Below are 24,376 nucleotides of genomic sequence, written 5' to 3' on the forward strand. Positions count from 1 at the left end.
AGGTGGTGCTGCACCCCACGCCTAACAGCCCCAAACAGTCAGAGCTCCACAAGATGGCGGTGTCCAAAGGCTGCTCGGACAGTGACCTGCGGATCAGACTCGCAGTGCGCATGGACAAGCCTCAGAACATGAAGCACTGTGGGTAAGTGTCCGTCCAATCAGCACAATTCAAGGCTTAAAGTTGAGTTGGTTTAGACGTAGATTTAGATTTGATTTATTCTTTCTTCCACTTTTAACTCTGGCTTGTTTATATCTATTTAAGTCCTGAAGTTAAAAGCAGACTCAAGCTCCATTTATTCTGAATTATAGTTGCACAGTGCATCATACACCAAGATCTCAATTTATATAATCCTATAAACTATATTTAAAACTATACAAAAAAGTGATAAAAATGGAAGGAGATCAACACCTTAGCTCATGTTCACACTGTCGAAGACGAGCTGATGAAGAAACAGCTACACCTTTACCTTTACACCTTTTTTCAACAGTCATTTTGTTATAATTAAGTTTAAAAAAAATAATAACATCGTAGAATCATAATAAAAGTGGTCAAAATAAGTAACCTGGACTGGATTGTTTACAGATTATCTTTTAAAATTATTATCAAAAGCATCAATAGTTAATGCCATGCAAACTAGGGGTCGTGTCATGAGAATTAGCATATTCACTTATTGTTCAATAATTGGCAGATATCTGTTTGGGTTCATTATTCGCACTTTTCGAACAAGGGATTACAGAGATTTACATTTTTTCTTAATTTATTGAACTTCAAATGTTGTTATCCTGACAGGCCTAGATAGTAGCAACCTTGGCTCACTCACTGAAATGCATATAAATTGAAGAAAGGCGTATGGGTAAATCTGCTTTGTTTTGTGGCATTTGTTTGTCAAAGCGAAAAAAACAAAGCAGCCATGCCTCCGCCCCCAAACTAAACCTTCGGGAACACTCGTATAGAAAAACACACGACAGGTGAGATGAGAGCATGAACATGGAATGTTAATGAGATGTTTATGAGATGTTCTGTTGACAGAGCGAGATATCCAGACATCAACCCAAACGCAAAATCCAAAGTAACAAAAAGATACTAGACTTACAGTTTGGTGCTATGTGGGATGCCATTTTAGCGCTTGTAGTCTCGTACCTCTATTTACTATTTAGCCGCTGAGACACAGCAGAGCCTGGGGGACGCACGGTCGTTGTACTTTGAATTTTGATTGGCTGATAATTCTGTCAGTCATGCTGGCTGTCAATCATGTGTGTGGCCTGACAACAGTGGGGCAGCTGAATCTGTAGAGCAAGTCCTAAGGCGGAGCAGTTTGTCAGAGGTGTTTAAGGCACTCTTTAAGTAGGAAATTACAGTTACACCTCAAGAAATACCAATATAAGCAACTCAATTGTACATTATACAATTAAGTGTACAATTAAGACATTTAACACTTTTTAATCTTCATTTGGCCAGGGCTATCAGAGAAGGACCTTCTGGCCCTCATCACTTCCCAAAAATGACATCACATCCCTCTTAGAGTCTAGATCAGGGGTGTCAAACATACGGAGATGATTTAATCCGGCCCCTGCCCTGTAGAGCATAAATTCCAGAGTATGTCAAAAAAAAAGTAAGTCTTTAGCCCATTCCTGTGCGGAGTTATGATTTTTTAAAGAATAACCAGAATGCTCATTCTAGCCACTAGGGGGCATTAAATTAAAAAAAAAGGATATATAGAGTTCCACACGTGTCCAGCAGAGGGCACTGACATAATAAGAGCTCAGGATATGAACAACACATTATATAGCCATGTGGTAAATGGACAGTCTGCCCCAGGGCGGCTGTGGCTTCAATAAAAGTTTACCACCACCAAGTGAATGAATAATGACTACTGCACTTTCAGGAACTTGTGACACAGGCTTGTAAAGTGCAATACAAGTGTAAGCCGTTGTCATTGATGAAGCTACAGTCAAGTTGGGGCTTTGATCAAATCACAGCTTATTATTATTCATTTATTGGAAACATTTTCTCTATTATATGTGGCCCGCGACCCGCCATGGGAGCTGAATTTCGGCCCGCGACCCAAAATGAGTTTGACACCCCTGGTCTAGATCAAAATACGGATTTTTATCTCAATGCAAACGTCATCTGCTACATCAAGAAAATCACACTTCATGATGATTAATTAAATTGGTGTGTCACTCATTCAAAGCAGGACAGAGGACCAACAGGGGCGGGCAAGTGGGGAAGGTTTCTGTGTTTCTGTGAGCGTAAAGCTGAATCACGATGCAAAATGACAGTCCCGTCACAGGGATCAGATCATGATTTGATTTTTATCATCATCTTGCTCTCTCCTAATGCAAGCTTCTGATCTCCTGCCCCTGCTACATGTCCATAGAGTCCATTTGGGCAGAATGGCAGCCCCCCAGATGCTGTGTTTAATGCTAGCCTCTTTGTTTCTGAATGCTCATTCCACTAGTGTTGAGCCTGACAGCAGAATGTGATAGATTAGGTCTGATTTGGGGACACTGAAGAGTAGTAAAAGACCCACGGCTGTTGTTTTATGTAGGACAACAAACAGGCAGACAGCTGAGAGAGGCCCCCAGAGGTACACTCTCAGCACCGAGGCCCCGTCAAAACTAGGTCCTGCTCACGGTCCTGCTCACCCTCCAATATTCTTTACCAGAGACAATGCCTGCTGCTCATATGTGGCGGCCTCAGTTTGTTCAAGGGCATGTTCTATAGAAATGCTTTAGTGTTGAGAGATATTTATAATATATTCTGAGGCGGAATTATCAATCAAACAGTAAACCGCAACACTTCAGAGTATACGTTTTGTCAGAAGAGTGAGTGTTATACATTAACACATTCATGGGCCAAGTTACAGAGGCATAATGAAGGGTATTTAATTTGTATCATCAATTTGTAAATGTCAATTAACACTGTATTAATACAACAAAAGCTGAAAAGAAAGAGAAATGTGTGAAGAAAGGCCTAGTCAGGGTCCACCTGTCCAAAAGGCTTATTTCAATACTTAAATGTACCTTGTTTTGAGTTTGAGTCTATCTGGGAACAGACTCTTGTTCCACCAGCAGAGGTCAGTGTTTGCTCATATGTCACACAAGTCAACCTCCGTTTCTTGGAAAATTAAGAAGCGTTTTAATTTTATGAAGAATCCTTTGTTATGAGTTATTAAGAATTATTACTACAATCAATAATATCTGGACCTTTATCAGATATAGGTGGGTTTTTACAATATTTGTAATGTCACATTTTACTGTAAGCATATATATATATTTTCAAGTCACCAAAACCCCATTTTTCAATGGATTCATAAATACCGTAAATAAGCAAACAATAGTACATAGAATGACGCAATGAAATAAATAAAGTAGAATTAGTGATTTTTAGATTCAACAGTGATTTTGCCAATAAATTGAATCCATAATGTGTCACTAAAGGCATCAGCGGCTTCTCATTTTCGTTAATACATGAGCTCTCTGGTGCTTTTGCAAGACACAACATTTATTACTAATACCAAGAGTGATCTGGTTAAATTACATTATTTAACCGAGAGGAACTGCCATACAATTACATCATATCCAATCAATTAAAACAATGTGTCTCTTTAATAAAATTAATATTTCATTTTAATGTGGTAAAACATTTTTTACTTAAAAAAAAAAAAAAAAAAAAGAACTGACCTAATTTGTCATTTAAATAAAAACATTTATTTTGATACATGTCATATTTAAAACACTCATAATTTAGAAATTAATTTTTCCCCCTTTTATTAACAGATACTTGTGGGCCTTTGGTAAAAATGTGTGGAAGAGATGGAAGAGGCGCTTCTTCGTGCTGGTTCAGGTGAGTCGTGTGCACCTCTGCAGAGCCTCGTGACTCGTCCGCTTTAAAGTATGGGAGCTTCAGGAGTTTGCACTTAACATTTCTTGAATTCTTCAGCTTTTAGTAGCTATATTTAAAAAAAAAAGAATAGTAGGTGTATTTGTTTATCGAATTGCATAGATTTAGAAATCAAGCTTTAGTTCCCTATGCACATTTTAAACATGTCCAGGAGCCTTAACATTTCAGAAAACTGAAGATGAACTGCTAAACTTAAACAACACTCACAGGCATTTAAAACATGTTTATAGGGTTAGTGGGTTTTGAACCTAATCAGACCCCATGGAGACAGGACTTTATATTGTACTGTAAATACTGCAGTCTTTGGGATCTTCTAAATTCAACCATCAAACAAACAAACAAACAAACAAACAAACAAAAATCATGATTTTGATACCATGCAATCAAATGTATTAAAACAGCCTTATTGCAAATAGTATATTGTTTGCACATATTGACTCTTCACTCTTCCACTTCAAAATACAACCTCATGTCTTGATTTTTCATACAGTGTTTACTTTCCCCGTAGGCCTAACCATTTGCTGCACAAATAGGAGGAACTAAGAGTCAGAGAACTCCCTCTGGCCGCTGGTCTGCCCCTCGGCCATGTCTAGTGCAGTGTACTGTGAGTGGAGATGCTGTTGCCGTCACTGGGATGATGGAGAGAGCAGGCAGGCTTTTGTCAGGAGCGGTGCTGTGTGTGTGTGTGTGTGTGTGTGTGTGTGTGTGCGTGTGTGTGTGTGTGTGTGTGTGTGTGGAGGAAGGTGGGCGGCTGGTGCATAAAGGAAGGGGAGGGGGTCTGCGCCTGCTGCGCGGGGAAGGAAATGTCTCTGAGCTACAAGTTGACAGGGGATTGACAAAGTGGAGTGAACACTAGCTTGGCCCAACACTTGCAGCTAGAAAAGCCGGAGCGCCGCCAACTTGAAGCCTCTTTCTGGCTCGCAGCGAAATATATAGCAAGTGACAAACACCGGTCCAAAGACTGTGCACTGCCTGTTTGTCTGTGCTTCAGAGTGTCTGTGTATACGCTGGTGTGCGTGTACTTTTTGACGTCATCGTGGTGGAAATGCACTTTTCGGGTCCTCTTTGCTCTGTTGCGGTCTGCAGTCTGCATTTTCTGTTTGTATTATGTGCACTTGGTAATCAGTTAGTTAGTTAGGAAGGACAACAATGTGACAAAGATATATAATTTCCCAGCCGCAAATCAGTGTGAATCTGTGGACTCAAAAATGACCTCTTGAACTGGTGAACAAACTGGGAAGTGGGAGAAAACACAACACATTTTTCAAAACGGTAACTTCAAATCCTATTCAATCCTTTAATGATGTCGTGTGTCAGTCAAACGAGACAAGAATAGGTCTTCATGTAATTATCAATTATCAATCATTTACACACGCTTATCTGAACCCCAGGAGTTGTCAGTTTCACAAATCAAGACTTCTGGTAGATGTTGATGAATGTTTTTTTATTAAATTTGATCATATTTTCCCATGTCTGAGATCTGAAAGTGCAAATGAAACACCTGCATTCACAGATCAAAGCAAACTCCTGGAACAGAGAAGTCAACTTTGCCACTTATAGAGATTTTTTCAACAAATACGTATAAATCTCACGGACATGTTTAATGAGACGGTACGGCGGTACATTTAATTAAAAACTTTGGCTTTTGATCTGTCGATTGTCCGTTAATAAATACTAAATACTATTCTTCAGTGTTGTATGAAAAATAAATACAAAGAAGCTACTTGGTGGCTCCATTGTGCCGTCATTTTACATTAAGTGTCAAAACTTAAGATTCATCTGATCCTTAGGCCTGCACTTTGAAGCTATACTATTGATGACATTGAGTGACTTGTGTATTATTTAATCCTACTATGTGAAATTTTTATTCTCGTAGTAGAGCGAAATTCATTTTGTCCTCTTGAAATACACTGTGTTTGCAGATATTTGTGAGAAAAAAAGTTAGCCTGGTCGAGCATTACCTGGTCACTTTCCCCTGAAACCTGTGAAACAATTTGTCTTTAGGAGAGTTAGAAATGCGTTAGAAAAGTTAGGAATGGACCACAGCTAATACTATAAAATTAAAAAGCTCATTTCTTTCTGGTTTGCAAAGGAAAAACAAACCAAAAAACAATCGATAATTTAAAATTTAAAACATTGGCAGAGTTCAAGACAGTCTGCATGCAACTTTAGTGCGGGTTTGGATCCTAAAGTTAGTTTGGGGAGACACATGCCACATCAGCTCCATCATGCACAGTGTTTGTGTGCTTGCGCTTCCTGTAATGATGTGAGGTCTTCCTCCTCAGTGTGCGCTGACTGACAGCTCCGGTCCCCGGCACAGCAGCATGTTAGAGCGGCCGCTGTTTTGGGCTGGCTCTGGTGAGGGGCAGGCTTTAGACTCCTGGAGGGAGTCACTCTAGTAGTGCTCCATCCTTCACTTGGCCCCAGGTCTCATCAGAGCAGCAGTAAGGAATCTCGTTTGGCACGCACACACACGCACGACGCGCACACGCCCAATGCAGCTGGACTGAGAGCTGCCACTCGCCCAGGCAGAGGTGGCGACAGTGCAGCGTCGGCCAGGACTGGTGATTGGGGAAGACAGCCTGAAATGACTGGCAGCTACACTAGACAGAGGCCCTAAAGTGTCACTATGCTCATAATAAACATGGGAGCCACTTTGACCCATATATCAACGTGTTTATCAATCACTATGCACTAGTAAATATAGATATTAAAAAAATAAATAAAGGGTCTATGGGTTGACAAGTTTCATTGTTATTTGATAAGTAACTGGGTTTCATACATAAGCACTAGCTGTTTTCACTTAATATATTTGTGCCCAGGAATGGCTCCCTCTTACCACTTTACTCTTCTACATTACATTGTACTAATACTAACTTTTGTTTTAAAGGGACTAGATGGAAGTTGGTCATTTTTATACTCACTGCTGCCACCTCTGGTCATACCTGTAACTGCAGGTTCTATATTAAGCTCGTGCATGACGGCACTTTGGACCCGAAGTAACAACTTTTTGAGTGTCAGTGCAAGATTTTAGAGGCAGTTGTGGTGAACAGGTCTGGGCCAACACATACAGTATATCATTACTTAGCACAATTTTTCACCAATAAAATGTGTGAGTTTCATCAACTTGGTTAGTTTTCAAGTTATGTAAAGAAATGTACCATGAATTTAGCCAGACTTGAGTCTTTTTTAGTTGAGAGTTGAGTTGAGAGTGCGACCGGTCTCTGCTGAATTGGTCAAATGCCACAGTAGTGGGGTCAGTGATGCAGGGTGATCTCTTCTGATGCTTCTTGCCTCTTTACATTTCTGATATGCAGCAGGAAGGCCATATGCAAAGTGTGCAGAAATACCAAAAATAGTCACTTGCCCTAAAAAGGGTTAATGAATTGAAACAACGCCAGTGCTCTTGTGAATGAGAAATCTACCTTTACAATGCTAATGAAAAAGAATAATTCACACCAGCTTCATATATATTTTTTGTCTACAGGTGAGTCAGTACACGTTTGCCATGTGCAGCTACAGAGAAAAGAAAGCAGAGCCTGTTGAGTTACTCCAGTTGGACGGCTACACAGTGGACTACACGGACCCACAGCCAGGTAATCTTTAAAACGTTACACACAGAAGGATATTGTTGATACATTTAGTTGTTGTTGCGTTCTGACATCATTTATGCTGCTTTTATGTAGGTCTGGATGGAGGCCGAACCTTCTTCAATGCTGTGAAAGAGGGCGACACTGTGATCTTCGCCAGTGATGATGAGCAGGACCGGATCCTGTGGGTGCAGGCCATGTACCGGGCGACGGGCCAATCGCACAAACCAGTCCCTCCCACACAAGTCCAGAAACTCAACTCTAAAGGAGGCACAACTCCACAGCTGGATGCACCAATTTCTCAGTTCTGTAAGTGTCATTGATATTATATAAGAACCTAGATGACGATTTTGATTTGATCACAACTCAAGTATATTTAGTAGCTTTAACTCCTTTTTTTTGAGACTTCACAATTCCCTGTAACTTGTCTGTGTTTGAGCATAGAGCAGGGGGTGTCGAAACCTTTCTTCATTGAGAGCCACACATTGAAGTGTATACGTGTGGAGGGCCACAGATCAGTGGTCAGTGCAGTGAAAATGTCAGTGTTTGAGGGTTGGCATGGCCGACAGCTGATATATAGGCCAATATTTTAAGTAATTTAATCAATCAATCAATCAATTTCAATCATAGAAATATGCAGTGTTGGGGTGTAACGGAATACATGTACCACCGTTACATGTTATATATATATTATATGTAGAAGACAGATTTTGAGTAACTGCATTCCTGTACTGTTACTCTTTAGTCAGAGGGTATTTAGTTATACAGTTACTTTGCTAATACCAAGTGTATATATTTCATAAATTTCATCGTTCAGTCATTAGTAAGAAAGAGAAAATCTTAAATTAGTCTAAACAAAGTGCAGGCGCAGCCGAGCGCGCACACGACTTGATGCTCGGCCACACACACGAGGGAGAAACACACAATGAGCAGCCCAGAGGAAGAGGGGAGAGAACCCCACCTTTCTACACACTTTACTTTTAAGGTCTGGACCTTTATTTTGAAATGTATGCACAAATATGACAATTTATTTATGATCTTCAATAGCTTCTACAGTTTTCACTGTTATCATTTATTATATGAGCAACTTACTACAACCTTTATTTTTTGGATCTGGACATTATATTGTTATTATTTTATTTTTAAATTTATGTCAACATACCAATTTATGGATATTACTGAATAGCTGAAACATCGGTCTGGCCCTGGTTTGCACCCTTGTCCCATACCTTTATTTAGGCTAGGAACCTTAAAACCAGCTAATTCCCACCATTAAAAGTGTTTAGGTTATAATTGAGTAGAAATCAAACTTGTTGTAAAAAGTACCATCTCTGGCGATGCGTGCTGAACAAGTCGCCTGAGGGACACCAAAAATTGGCCTGAGGCTACATTTGGCCCCTGGGCTGCGCTTTGGGCACCTCTGGCATAGAGCCTCTTTAAAATACACGCAATTGCTTTAGAACAGTGGTGCCCAAAATGCGTCCTGGGGGCACATTTTTGGTGGCCCCCGGCTTCTTATTTGAATTGACACACATCACCAAAAATTGTACTAGCAAAGCACTATATAAAACCAATTACTTTTTGTACCTTTTGTAAAGAGCTGACATTAGATTCTTAGCTTGAATGAACGTTTGGGGAATGGTGTGAACCTCTCACCCAGTTGAATGTTTGACTACTGATCTGATACACTTCGATACACTTCGATACCTTGATGAAAAAGTTTGGACACCCCAGCCTTAGAACAATCTCCCCAAATTGGCAAATCACAATTCAGTATAATACAATCTTATATTGCTTTATTGCTGTAACCATTTGAAGACCTATTAAATTCAAGGCAAGTTTACAGACCAGGTTTACTCAATTGATCCACAACAATGGAGGCAAAAGTAAGGCAGGCACAACACACACAACAACATTTCCCTGTATGAGCAAAGGTTTACATTTTACAGAAGTGTGATGATGAGTTTATGAAAGTGTTTGTTTTGTCTGACTTGCTGGCTGTTTATTTGAGCTGGCTGTGTCAGCTCAGTCCTCCACTGCCCCGCCACACAGTACACGGCTTCTCTGACATATATATATATATATATATATATATATATATATATATATATATATATATATATATATATATATATATATTGTATAACATAGCAGTTATTACATTTGTTAGTGCTCATTTCTGCCATCATATATAGATGTCACATTCACTTTAATTAGGGGTCTCCCACCTGTAGCCCGAGAGCTACCTGTTGCACTCGGTCCATTTCGCCCCCAAAAGGCTTTCAACATTTCTACATACACTTGGTAATGAGTGAAATGTGATTCATCATCTTGTTTGTGGCTACAAGCTGTGCAAGGTGTTCTCTGCTTTCAGCTACTCATTTCCTCAAAGCACAAGTTGCTCTCTACTATGTTTTGTTTTGTAAGACTAGCTCACAGGAGAAAATGTTGGCTTTACACCATATAGTTCCTGATTCAGATGAACCTCCATGCATTATAATGGCCGCACTCTCAGTCTTCTTAGTGGCTTGCTTTTGATTATATCTTCCTCTGTGCCGCAGCTCTGCTTGTGAAATACTTCAACGCTAAGTGTCTGTGGCTTTGCTGTGTGTCTTTACGCTTCTCTGTTTGTCCGTTCTTCTGTCGACTTCTGTTTTCTCAACTCCGCTTTCTTGTAGCCGCACCGGATGGTAAGCGCTCATACCCTGCCACTACGCTTTAGTTTTAATGCCTAGCATTTGTTGTTTCTCCTCATCTGTGTATCACTCGGGCCCTAATTGTTTTACACTTTCGTAATAAGAGGGATGTTTTAGTTACAGCATCAGAGTTAAAGCGCACACAGCAGATGGCCTGCTCCCACTTTGCTTTAACATGCATCATTAAATGTGCACGTACAAGGAAGAAGTGCTGAGTATACAAAATCTAAATACAATGTCATCAAACACATAATTCATTCTACCATTGAACTCAACTAAATTTTTGAAATACATGTCCAGTGCACTATATGGTACTTTTGCACTTAATTTTGTTTTTATTTAGTGGAAGTTATTAAAGCAGCATGTAAAGCTCGCCCTCATCGTGTGTTCTTGAGTTTGAAATTAACACATAGCTTTGCAAATGACCGTAAAGTAACCAGTATGCGAAAACAAAATTAAGGGATAAAAACTGTCTGTCAATCCACGTACCATGTATCTGTGTAAGTGAATTTGTCAAGGGAGCTGTTTTTGACACAACCCCTGGAGCCCCACTGAGCCCCAGCAGCTGGTAATTACCAGGTTAAGAGTGCCAGGCCATGAATAATACAGTGTGGATGCGGCACAATTAAAACAGACACCAATCAGTCACTGTTACCAAATAACTACTTGCTAGTTCACACCTGGATCCGTGCAATGAATATGATCATCATGTCTCCCCCTCGTACACACCTCACACGCTACAACTTTAAGCTAAATCAACGCTGTCACAACACAGAGAAACAAAGAGCTCTCAGTAAAACTGCTCAGTTTACTTCTTGTGTAAAGTGAACATAAAAGAAAAAAAGCTAAAAGTTATTGAGACGCTACCTATTCGACTATCCAAATAAAGTTTTGAAGGAGCATCATCTCGATATTGGATTGAGGTAACACAAAACTGACTATAATCGTCCTGTTTCTGACATTTGTCACCTCCATCAGCACATGTCAACTCCTACACTCTTGTACTTTTTAAATTCCCGGCCAACATATTAATAACCACCCTCTCATTTGGTCCTGTGTTCCTTCGGTCTCTAGTTTGACACTTGTATGATGTATGCTGGGGAGACTGGTGTGGTCAGTTGAGTTGAGACAGCGGCAGCCCCTCAGCCCAGCGGTGTGCCTCCGCTGGATCTATAAATGAATGGTGGGCATCAATCATGTTTGGGCAGTACCTCGGCAGCCCGGACTCGGGACACGGGAGCTGGTGTCAGTGCGAGTTACTGTCCAGCTCGCGCCTCCGCTCGCTCACATCAAGCAGACCTGACAGGCCACCAGCCACTGACCAAAGGGGCACCGCAATGTCACCTTTTTAGATTTTGGGGGGTGGGGGGGGGGATGGGCGGGACTTGTTGAGGGGACATAAGCAGCTCGCAGCAGCATCCTGTTCTTTGTTTGCGTCGGTGATTGACAGCTGGGGCATCTGTGCGCGGCAGTCAAGAGGACACTGGCTGACACTTCTCCATACAGTGACGCGGCTCGGTTTAAAGCACTATCACAGGACAGGATCGTAGAGGATGGGCCCCACCTGCACTCACGTTCTATCTGGGCTGTCGTTTCACATCCGTCAAAATAAAATCAAAATCTGTAGCTTTTTGGCATAATCTCCAGAACTTGCAAAATTGCAAACATTTTGTGTTATGCTGTTTACTTCTCACATACAGTATGTGCACGAAGAAGGATGAAGTGCTGAGAATACTGTTCCAAAATACAATATAATCAATCACATTAGAGATGCACCGATCCAGCATTTTTGCTACCGATGCCGATAATGGGGTTTGAGTATCTGCCGATATCCGATATTTACCGATACCAAGAGACTTTCTTAAAAGTGGCTTTCTCTGAGTGAAAAATTAAATGAACTCTTTTCTCCATTTTAAGATCAATAAAGTCATATTTTATTGTCATGATGAAAAGATCGATTATCAATTATATCTATTTATAAACTCTTAAACAAGGATCACTGGTCTTTTCTACACTCAATATCCTATATGACACGCTTAAGGTTACATTAATATAAACAACTCACATTAAGTGATCATTACAAATATGTTAGATCAGTTAGTTCTTAAACTAAAATACAAACACTTGGCTTCAGCAGTGGTTATTTTTTTTTTACGTTTCTTTAAGTACTTTTATCATAGTTTCTGACCCAGTCTTGATTAGTTTTCGTTTCCCGCTCGCTTTAGCATACTGATGCTAAGCGCTGCATTTTGCGCAGCAATCAAAAAGACATTTGTGGAGCTGAAAACTATCTCAGTGACTGAATTACCCATGTCCATATTCACTTAGATTTAGGTGATAAAAGAAGTGTTTAGAAGTCAATGAGAGCCAAAACTGGTATCGGTTCAGTATTTATTATATATTACATATATATATTACACAGATATTTGTGGCCGATACCCGATATCGTATTTTTTCCAGTATCGGCTCCAATGAATCATAATATTTTTTAAATAGCCTACATGTTCAGTGAACTATATGGTACTTTTAAAACTTGAAAAACAAGATTTCAATTGCAGTAGGCCTACTCAAAAAGTACCCAAAAGGAAGTCGCCTCCTGCATTTAGCTAACTGTTATGATCTGGGGTTTGCAGCAGTTGATCAGGTCTAGGTTCAGCAACACTATGAGCCCAAAGAATGAGATCAGCTGAACATATTCAATGACCAGGTTATTCCACCAATGGATTTCTTCTTCCCTGATGGCACGGGCATATTCTAAGATGACAGTGCCAGGATTCATCGGGCTCATAGCTGACTATTAACTCTTTAACTGGAAACCGAGGAATAACGTTTCTAAATACTATAACTAAACATAATATCTGGATAAGCTAATTAAATTTGCTGACATAATTAGACACCTGGACAATCTCATATACATAAATTATGTCCCTGTATCCCTCCCTGTGTTCTGTGTTACACCCCACATTCTTTATTCAGGAGTTAACCTTCCTGTCTCGATGTTGGTGCACCTGAATTCATTATTTTGCATTGTATGTAAATTAACAAAATGGAAACAGAAGAACCACATTTCTTTTGGCCCCCATGTTTTCTCACTGTTGTGTGTTTGGATGCGGCAGATGCTGACCGGGCTCAGAAACACGGCATGGATGAGTTTATTTCGGCCAATCCCTGTAACTTTGACCACGCGTCGCTGTTCGAGCTGGTGCAACGCCTCACTCTGGACCACAGACTCAATGACTCCTACTCATGTCTGGTGAGAGAGATCTTTAATGTAACACAAATGTATCCTGTATTATCAATCAATCATCTGCTGTTGTGAAGTAAACGTTCAAAGAAGCTACCAGATCCAGTGTCCTGATTCCCTAACCAGAATCAACTGTACATATCGGCCGCTCCAGCCAAGACTAAACTTTTTCCTCTTCATTTTTGGTGTATGTTTTTGCAGGGCTGGTTCAGTCCTGGGCAGGTGTTTGTCCTGGATGAGTACTGTGCCCGCTATGGTGTTCGAGGCTGTCATCGACACCTGTGTTACCTGAGCGACCTGCTGGAGCGGGCGGAGAACGGGGCTATGATTGACCCCACGCTACTCCACTACAGCTACGCCTTCTGTGCCTCCCACGTCCACGGAAATAGGTACTCCGTCTGCTTTTTAGATTGTGGAGGTTGAAGCAAAGTACTCCCCAGACACGACACGCCCATTTAGAAACAAATGCTTGTGCTCAGGTCTCTGCCTTTGATTTTTTTGTTGCTCTACGTGCATGCATTATTTTAACCCTGACTTTGATTTGCTTACTTCTTTCTTTTTCTTCTATCATTTTACCCCTGTGCTATCTTTATCCTGGTACTTTTGATAAACTTCCTCAATCCTCATGCTTCCACCTCCAGTCCCTGGTCCCATAGTCAGCGTTTGTCTGAGCTGTTAAACTGGCCCATATCTGAGGCCGAACTTAAACTGGCCCTTTACCCCTCTGCCCCTGAGAGCCCTCCCCCTAGTGCTAGGAGAGAGCTCAGAATCATTGAGTTCATGAAGAAAAAGGACTTCAGGTCTCAAATGTGGGCTGTTGCCAAAAGGTAAGTTTGCTTAAATTTGAGGCGCTCATTCACTGTGATACTAAATGTACTTCGACGCCACTTCATATTAAACATGTAAAAATAATAGTAGCACTAAGTTGTGGCTTAGTATTAGTAAAGGCAGGAGTCCAAACAGTCATGCCCCGACTTCTCTATCCACTTCCTCCAGCTCTTCGGTGGGGATCCCAAGACGTTCCCTGTCCACCAGAGAGACGTACGTAGCCCCTCGATTATGTCCTAGGCCTTTCTCCAGGGCCTCACCTGGCTTTCAGGTGCCATCTGTCTATATGTCTAAGCCATGACAGGACCCCAAGCAAATAGCTCTCATTCATGTGATAACTAAATGAATGGAAAATGGTAAATGGACTCAACTTACATAGCGCTTTTTCTACCTTCATTTGGCCCAAAGCGTTTTACAGTCAGGAACGAGTCACCCATTCACTCTCTCATTCATACACCAATGTACGCAGACACTGGAGGCAAGTAGGGTGAAGTGTCTTGCCCAAGGATACAAATAAACAATAAACATCTCAGCTCCTCTCGATGTAGAGGAACAGCGGCTCTACTCAAAGTTCCCTCAGGAGGACACCCTTTCGGTGACCCTCATGTCCATAGGTGAGAACAGCCTTTTGACTAATTTCTTTCTTCACCAGCACGCTGTTGTGACTCAGTAGATAAATACAATATATGTGGTATATAATAATAATAAAATATAATCAGAGAAGACTGGAGAGTTCCTCCTCTGTGCTCTTTGCTCTTCAGAGCTCTTCTTTGCTCTGCAGCTCTTGAGCAGTTGGGCTGCCTTTTGTGCAGCACTGAGAACTTGGCAGTGCCCAGTGCTGTCATTTTCTCTGGTTTGATGACATTTGTGTTGGCTTTGTGACATGGCTCATCGGCCCGAGTTAAGTGTTTACATCCAGTCTAATCTGCTGTGATGTGTCCGCACATCACAAGTGTCAAGCTCAAAGGCAGCCATCTGTGGGCGAGGAGGAGCTAACATAGTGCACGGCAGGCCACTGGAGAGCACAGGTCAGAGGTCCTCCCTATGCCCCCAGCCCACATCATTCTATCCATCTCTGCGTCAGTCCATCAGCCCTGACAAACAGGCACTGGGGCCTTTCTGATCAGGAGAGACACATGGACAGCACTCGCTCCAAGAAAGAGACAGAAAGAGACACTACGTCCAGGCACCAGCTCCTTAAAGAGTATGCACAATCAGAACAATAACATCATTTCTCAGATATGAGGGTTATGGATCGACATTATTATATGATTGACTGCTCGTTGTATTCAGGACTGTACTGGCAAAGAATTCAATTGTATTAGTCTAAAGAATTTGTATATTAGCTTAAAAGTGTTTAAAGAATGAAGGCCTGTCACTACAGTAGTGCCACTTTTGATGCAATGGATGAGTTGACATGAGTCAACGTTTGGGGGTATGTTTTTCCATTATGTTTTTATTTGTAACTCAAACTTAATTATAGCATGCATGAACATGCAAATATACACTTTTCTATTCAGTATGCCATCTCCTCAGACCTGGGCAGATCTTCCAGCCCAGCTGTCATGCCTGGAGGTCAAGCCCTGACAGGTTGACAGGTTGTTATGAGTGACGGCTGGATATCTCTGTTGTAAATACACCTCGCCCACACCCCGCCCCCTCCACCACATGAATAGCCTGCTGGCTCGGAGCTGCTAGAAGTTAGACCATAGCCCAGTCGGAGGCTAACGTGTCAGGCTTTGACTGCTGTCCAGAGCTGTGTCAACTTAGTGTATCCTGGCATTTGGAAATCTCATGTCATCTTAGATTAGCTCTGATATGAACTGTAATTTGATAAGGCCTTAACACGGTTTCTATTTGTGGCTTCTTCGCTTCTTTTTTCTAAAGTGATGATGATGTAAGATGTATCTTTATGCTTGGTTCCTTTTTATTGTGATGTGTTTGTAAATTATTACCCAAATCATCATAATATGAAACTACACATAAAACATTTCAATTTTAACACATGTTTAACCAAACTTACTTGACACTCACATTCTTGTAGTGTCTTTTAAACCATACATTTTTTCAGTATTAAATGCACCTGGCATTACAACAATCGCAGCTCAAACCTGTTCTGTATTGTGTTTCTATACAACATAATGCTCTGTTAGAAGGAAAGGAAGCTGTTAGCCTGGCGTGTGGGGGTCTGATGGCTCTTTTGTTGGCTATATTGAGTGAAGTTGTGAGGTCATTAGGTGAAACATCAAACATGAGGAAGCCGCCAAGAACATGCACGTGGACAGACGCCCTGCAGCCTTTAATTAGTGTGACATTTTTCCCTTATGTGTTTTGTCACCATGGGAAAGGTGAGGCAAGTGTTTTTGTGCACTTGTGTAGTGTGCGTCTGTGGTGACGATGCCAACTGCAAAGCTTTTCACGCAGGGATAAAGATGATCATATGGAAGCTCGACTTTCATCATGTTTTATTTGCTGAAAGTAAGAGATCTTTATTTTATGTAGTACTGTGTTAAAGCTGTACATATGAACTTATGATTTGGAATGAAACAACATATTGTTATCCGAGTATCAAGAAAAATAAATCTGTTGAGTGTCAATCACATGCAGGGCAAGGGAAAGCAACACGCTTCAAACCATGCATTTATTAATAATATTCATTCATTTAATTTATTCATTTATATCAGGCAGTGGCACAGAAAGTACAAGGTAGACAAAATATAGTGAAGTCATATAGTGCAAAAAGGAATATGCAGTATGTAAACATGACGATCCAATTCTACTTGTATTTTCTTTGGCCTCAGACCCTACTTTCACAGACACAAACACTGTCATTCTGCTGCTTTTTGTCGTCACTGACAAAGCTGTTCAAATTTAATTCATTATTTTAGGTCTAAGTCAAAGTGGGGTTGGTCAATTCCTTCCTAACTTGAGAGGTCTTTCAGTTGAAGAATTTGATTGGGTCAAGCTCACATTTTGAATATCTAACTTTAAGGCACAGTATTGCTGGTTTGTTTCTCAAGCCCAGTAAGGCTCATACTGCTACACACACACACACACACACACACATGCCACACACAGCCGTCTCTGTGTCCGCTGAAAGGACGTGTGCTGGGGAGGGGTGGCAGGGGGTTGCGGAGGGTGGCAGGGGGGTGTCATGTCTCCGGCCTCTAATCATGCTGTCATGGCCACCAGTGCAGCGCCTCCTCTGTCACATGCACTCTGCTCACACTCCATCCAGACCCCACCGTGTCACAAAGGATAACGGCATCCCACACAACGTAAGACTGGCATTATAGCTGCCATGCTGTGCTCTCAAAAATCATTTTATAACATATACTTGCAAAGAAAAACATGTGTTATTGTCACCATTTTCTGGGCTGGTTCTGTGTAAAGTTTAGGTGGAATATATAAGATTTTAAAAGTAAGTGTTTTAGAGCCATAAGTTTGAAAAGTTTGTATTTGTATCAATTAAATCATTACATAAATCTACATATTTCATGCAACCTGGCTCTAAAGATGCAAAAACGTTTCACTGAGTAGACATTTGACGGCTCTCCCTCGGTGATTTGCAGGCCTGACGGGATTGGGACGGTAACTGTGGAGGAGAGGGACCGCTTCGAAGAGATTAAAGAGAGGCTGCGAGTCCTGCTGGAGAACCAGATCACACACTTCAGGTCAGACTGTGGTTGAATCAAATGAATGTGAGAGAGTAGGGTTGTCCTGCCTGTGTATAACCTGCATCTGAAGAAACTGAAGGAATGAACAGAGCTAAACCAACTCACATCATTATTGAGAAAACAGTGATAAATGAATAAGGTTTTCTGTTTTTGCTTGTAGATACTGCTTTCCGTTTGGACGACCGGAAGGAGCACTGAAGGCTACTCTGTCTCTGCTAGAAAGGGTAGGTCACTCACATAGACGTAAGGAAAACAACAATGTGGAAATATAACCATGATTGAAAGCACTTTTGTTCCCCCATAATGTTATCTGACAAGACAAGCTACAAAGCTGCCATTGTGAAGGGCTAAACAAACAAACAAACAAACAAACAAACAAACAAACAAACAAACAAACAAACAAACAAAACAAACAAATATCCATCCATCCTTCCATCCATCCATCCATCCATCCATCCATCCATCCATCCATCCATCCATCCATCCATCCATTTTCTTCTTTATCCGGGGCCGGGTCGGGGGGCAGCAGTCTCAGCAGAGAGATGCCCAGACTTCCCGATCCACGCACACCTCCTCCAGCTGTTCTGGAGGAACCCCGAGGCGACACCAGGCCAGCTCGGAGACATAGTCCCACCAGCGTGTCCTGGGCCTTCTACGAGGCCTCCTCCCAATAGGACATGCCTGGAACACCTCCCGCAAACAAACAATCAAATGAACAAATAAAGTACGTCTTCTTGTGTGTCTTTGCAGGTACTGATGAAAGACATAGTGACTCCGGTTCCACAAGAAGACGTGAAAGCAGTGATCAGGAGATGTCTGGAACAGGCTGCTCTGGTCAACTACCAACGGCTGTCAGAATACGCCAAACTGGAAGGTACGCTAATGGAGGCTTTTTTTTGGCGAGGTTTTTGCACTTTTACCGTTTTGACAGTGCATAAAGGTGCAATAGAAGCATTTTTGTAATGTATTAGGGTATTAATATGGCTAATATCAACATTGAGACAAACATTTAGTTTATCTCCCTGAACTATATGAAAGAATCCCATTTGTTTATGGTTGTTAAAAATAATGACATGTGGTTGTGGTGATGGGTTTAATGTTGAAATTTCAGATGGAGGACAGGGGTTGACTTGCTACAATAGTGAAATTGATAATTATTGAACCTTATCATTGTTACTTAAGCGAAATCTTCGGTTGCTTGTTGCTCTTTCTGTGCAATGATTATTGTACTGTAGAATATTATCACCAATTTTAATTCACAATTGGAAAATAAAGCCCTTAGTTAAAGTGAGTTGGCATGACTTTTTAACCTTGGATCCCAATGCCCTACAACAGTATTTAAAACAGTATAATCTCACATTACATGAGATTATATTCTTTTTGACTTGAAATAAACAGAGATATATGCCTTTCAACAGTTTTCAATTGATGTTCACTCTTGTATTATCAGGCTAAGTTGAGCGTATATATATTTGACTTGACTGAGTAAAAATGCATTCAGTGATTCTTCCTTCATGCCTCAGCTTCTCCTGAGCCCAGGCCATTCCCTGCCTTCCCCCTTCCTCCTTCCATAGCACTCTTGTCTCTACCTTCTTCATTGTTGTTCTCCGCTACGGAAGTGTCTGCAGCCGGGCACGCACAGGACAGTAAACGCAGGGACAAGAAGGATCTGTTGCAGTACTCTGTCCATGTCTTTGCAGTGAATTATACTGTACATACAATTTAATATAACTACAACTTGGGGAATTTGTTTAATGTTAACTTTCACGCACGAGAATCACATTTCACACTCGATTTGGATTCTGAGAAAAACAAGATGCTTAAAATGTCCTGTCCATTGTGTGTCTAGAGCCTATAAAAAGCATGCATTAGGTAATAAATGCAAGTTTTAAAAAATGGTTTTGTTGTTTTACCATTTAGTCTTGCTACTTCTTCTAAAGACTATTCCAAAACTACTCTTGAAAGATCTATGAATTGAAAAAGGGCAGCAAAGTAGCAATATCTGCAAATGAGTCTACTAGTGTAAGTGTTGAGTAGTATCTAGATATAGATACTTGCAAATAGGTTTTATTTGTTATTATTATTATTATTATTTATTTTTTCATTACTACTACTTCAGCGAAAAAGAAAATTCCTCAAAATACAGTTGAAGTGTTGTTTAATTTGTAGTTAGATTCAAAAGATCAAACCAAGCGTGATCACCTTGTGTCGGACTGTGATGTGGTTTAACCTTTTCTTTTCCTTAGACCCCTATTTTAAAAACCTCCTGCTACATCAATGTCTGAACGAATGGTTAATCCAAACACACCCAGTTCATGTCAGAGTGACAAAGGAACAACACCCAGCATGAAACTGGGGTTTAAAGTTGCACTATGAAGTAAAGTGATACCAGATTAATATTCTGGTGCACCAAGTGTAAATTCTCAGTTTTCGATTGTAGACAAAGTTCCTAAACTGTTTGTAGCAGGGATAGATGCAGCTGGGTATGGAAACGAAGAAACAAAGAGAGCAATGTGGTTGATGCAACAACAGGGAGTGCGCAAGGAGCATTAAATTGGAGAAACTAAACAGCCACTGCACAAGAAAATGTACCAACATTGCAGGGAAACCACTTGTGGAAATTAATTTCAGCCAAGGAAAGAAACCCTGGCTCTGAGTCGTCAGGGGGTTGTTACATTGAACTGTCCCTCTGTGTACTGTAGCTTTCTCCGTTGTAAGTCTAGATCACAACTCTAAAGAGACAGTCATGCTAATCTAAGTCTGAGACACAGCGTATCTTAACAATAAGCAGTTAATGAACAGACGCCAGGTCAGGTTAAAGACTGGCTGGTGAGTTAGTTAAGAGGAGCTTCTCACAATAAATAGTGGTGGCACCTACAACGATGTGAACCTCTACCTAAATCAGTATATAATCAGCCTGCTGATAGAATCTTATGCTGACAAAACACTGAGAGAAACTAAAACTACCCAGGACCGGTGACGACTTAAGAATATTTGTCTACGATTCTAGTGTAGCCTCAATTAATCAAGTGCCTTCCGTGTGTCACATGGTGCACTTGTAGAAACAGTCGCCAGTTGCTATCCTGTACTTCTAGCTGCCAGTTCGTTGAGACATGACATTATTGGGCTCCTCTGACCCAGCCTCTCGCATGCCTCGGTATTCTCCCACTTTCTCTGTAGGGAAAAAGAGGGAAATGTACGAGCACCCAGTCTTCTGCTTGGCGTCTCAAGTGATGGATTTAACCATTCGTGAGTACCTTCATTGACACATCAGTGCTGAGTTTCTCTTCCAGCCGCATGCACCACGATCAGCCCGTCACCTCTCTGTCGTCCTCGTGGTGTCTGCGCCGCTCTCCGGACTCTCGAGGCTATTGTTCTGTCCTGTCTGTCTGCCACTTGAATGCATTTTTACTTTGCTTGTGTGTTAATCCTGTTGATGAACGTGATAAACAGACATACAATGCACACTACAAAGGTGAATGAACTTATAAGCATTTTATAAGATATAATTTGAGGTTATTTATTTAATTTTCTTTAAAAAGAACATAGTCAATGTTTGCTTTGTAACTTTTGTACATTTAAACATCGCTGGCTCTAGATCAAACTGACTGAGTTTCCATGGGGTGAGACGAGACCCCTGTGAAACCCTGCGTGAAATACATTGTGATGCCACTAAAACTGAGGGTGAAAAAATAAAAAATTGCATCTTTAAGTGTAGCGTGTGATAATAAATATTAGAGGTCGACTGATACAGGTTTTTCTAAGGCCGTTAGCATTAGCATACGGTTGCTAGCTTCTGCATTTTGCAGAGCTTAAAACTAACTCAGTGGTTGAATCCTCTAGATTCTGTGCTTCAAAATGACATGTCCATATTCACTGAGGTTTATTGAAACGTATAAACTTGTAGCTAACCAATTTTCATTGCGATGTTTCTCTGTTCACTGAGGCCTAGGGGGTTGTAGGAGGACTTGTTTTAAAGCCCTGACTTTGCTCTTTCCAATGCACTTTCAGTCCTGGAGACATATATAGCTAGACCGGCCGGTAGCCGATATTGTAAAATCCCCCGATATCGTCTGGCCGATATATTGGTCGACCTCTAATGAATATATAACTTATTATTCCGTTGATAGATGGTTAAGTAAATGGTAAATGGTCACATTTTTATAGCGCCTTTCTACCCTCTTTAAGCACTCAAAGTACTTTACATCATGGGACCAGTCACCCATTCACACTCTCGTGTACACAGACATTGGAGGCACAGTGGGTGAAGTGTTTTGCCCAAAGACACAATGACAGTGTGCTACTGCAGAATTTGAACCGCTGTCACAAGACAACCCGCTCTACTATCTGTGCCACTGTCGCCCCCAAGTGTTTTGGAGAACAAGTCTCCACGTATTTCACAAATGACTCAGGAAAATGGACAAAATATCCATATTCTTTATTCCCTGCCCCTTTGCATCTTCTCTATATAATGAAAATGCAATTGTTGATTCACTTAAGGAGAGCTTTTTCTATACCAGAAGTCAGTAGAAACAAAGGGAGAAGCATATCCAAGCAGTGAAATTCCAGGAAAGAATAACCTGTATGTTTTTTTCCCCTTCTGCCATATGTATTGACTAAACTTTGTTCATTTTTAAACTCTCACTTAGAGGAAAGAGTTGGTTAAAGTGGCGGCTCCAGGTGATACAACTGTTTGTCTAACCTATTCCCTGACTCATGTTTAACCAAAGCATCCAGTCGTCCTAAAGTCATAGTTGGGCTTTCTCTGTGTGTCTTTTGGAAAATGTGAGTGTCATTACACATACACAGTCATCTTTCGTATACTTAAAATGGTGACAGTCACCTGCTGTTGTCTCTCTTGTTCAAATGTAATATTCAATGATGAGTAAGACTGCACACAGTGAAATTTCCCCCAGAAATTGAAATGTGAAGAACCCACTGAGACAATAAAGAAGTTATATGTGCCGGAAAGAGTGCTAATCTGCTCTACTAGTTCTATAGTTTTACCTTTTAACTTCTCAAAAGGACCTGACTGGAATTGCGCTCACACATCCTTCAGTTGCAGCGGCTTGACACCCACTGAGAAAACCCAACTATCACTTTAGCCATGCCACAGAGCCTCTCACAACATCCCCGGGACATTCCCAGACCCCCAGCCACACTACAGGGAATGTCCACAATGTTGTGTGGCTGTGATGTCTCTAAAACAGTGTTTTTCACTGCTGACTCAGTGAATAAACTGGTGCTTCTGAGACCTGCTACTTCAAATCTACTCTTTGGTTTGGTAGATTGTGCTAAATATAAACAGTTTACTGTTTAAGAACACCTTCCCAGTGAAAATCACTTCCAGTTCAACCCAACAGAGCCCAGCATGAATGAGACAGCTGCATGTGTGTGTTTACGGCTCCTTTAGCGCAGTGGTCACATGTAAAGTCATTATTTGTGGAATGTTACAACATTTTATTGTATGTTTGTTTCTTTCTGTAGCCTCCATGTTTTAGTACATAAATACACAAATTGGTTTTAGATATTTAGTAAATTTCCAATTCACTACCATGGCCCCAGTCAACACTGTACCTATAGGCCTGGCAAAGATGATGTCATGATAAGTTTAGCTGTAGCAGTGTTTGAACGATTGCCTTTGCATGTGGAGTGTTTACAGCTTCATGTCATCTGACACATCATCCATTATCCACATTTCCAGATATAGCAATGAGGAAAAATACTATTTTGGTTATAGTTAATATGCATTTATGACTCAAAGCATTGCCTTTTATTTGCCCATAAAATATTCTGCCTCTACTTGTATCCTGTTAGGGGCTGCATGTTTATTCTCCCAAAAAGTCATCAGATCAAATGTGGGCATGGCCTTTACTGCTTTAACTGATCTTTACACTTTGTGCTCCAGAGAATGTAGGGCGGTTAGTCACTCCTGCCAAAAAACTGGAGGATACCATTCGCCTGGCTGAGTTGGTGATCGAGGTGCTGCAGCAAAACGAAGAGCATCACGCGGAGGTGAATCTGTACACAAACCACATAAGATGAAGTGAGGGTTAGCACAGACATCTGGCCCTGGTTTAGAGCTGATGTTTCACTTGTACAATGAAGGGAATAGTGGAATTTCCATAAACTCCAAAAAAGAATGACTCTCTGTTAGACCAATGTGCACAAGTGTGTCATCACTGTGACTTTACTGTTTTGAATACATCATTTTATTTCGTGGCACAACAAGCCCCACATTTTTAAGTAGAATTTTGAGGAAGAATAAGATGCTGCAACAATTGCTTTGTCCCCAGTGGAGATGTTCAAATCACAAATGACAATATCAGCAGGTGGAAAAAGATGGCTTTATGAATGTAAAATGGAGTTATTTATGTGTTTATGTGGCTCTGAGGTCCTGCTGATCTCATTGTACTGCCTCATGTGCTGCACAC

At 41.0% G+C, this 24,376-nt stretch overlaps 1 protein-coding gene across 2 annotated transcripts in view; it reads left to right on the plus strand.

Moving 5' to 3' along the window:
• The window catches only part of cadpsa (Ca2+-dependent activator protein for secretion a), a 91,613-nt gene that overhangs the window by 25,698 nt on the left and 41,539 nt on the right, over positions 1 to 24,376 (plus strand). Inside the window, exons 8-18 of one of the 2 annotated variants that reach the window (XM_079579222.1) lie at positions 3 to 142; positions 3,784 to 3,850; positions 7,395 to 7,503; positions 7,594 to 7,806; positions 13,310 to 13,446; positions 13,639 to 13,826; positions 17,838 to 17,939; positions 18,103 to 18,166; positions 18,693 to 18,816; positions 21,123 to 21,191; positions 23,851 to 23,957. In XM_079579222.1, coding sequence (XP_079435348.1) covers positions 3 to 142; positions 3,784 to 3,850; positions 7,395 to 7,503; positions 7,594 to 7,806; positions 13,310 to 13,446; positions 13,639 to 13,826; positions 17,838 to 17,939; positions 18,103 to 18,166; positions 18,693 to 18,816; positions 21,123 to 21,191; positions 23,851 to 23,957 — 1,320 coding nt within the window. The remainder of the gene's footprint in view (positions 1 to 2; positions 143 to 3,783; positions 3,851 to 7,394; positions 7,504 to 7,593; positions 7,807 to 13,309; positions 13,447 to 13,638; positions 13,827 to 17,837; positions 17,940 to 18,102; positions 18,167 to 18,692; positions 18,817 to 21,122; positions 21,192 to 23,850; positions 23,958 to 24,376) is intronic. The other variant, XM_079579223.1, reaches the window with a different exon arrangement.

Source organism: Gobius niger, assembly GCF_951799975.1.
Source record: "Gobius niger genome assembly, chromosome: 20".
Lineage (NCBI taxonomy): Eukaryota > Metazoa > Chordata > Actinopteri > Gobiiformes > Gobiidae > Gobius > Gobius niger.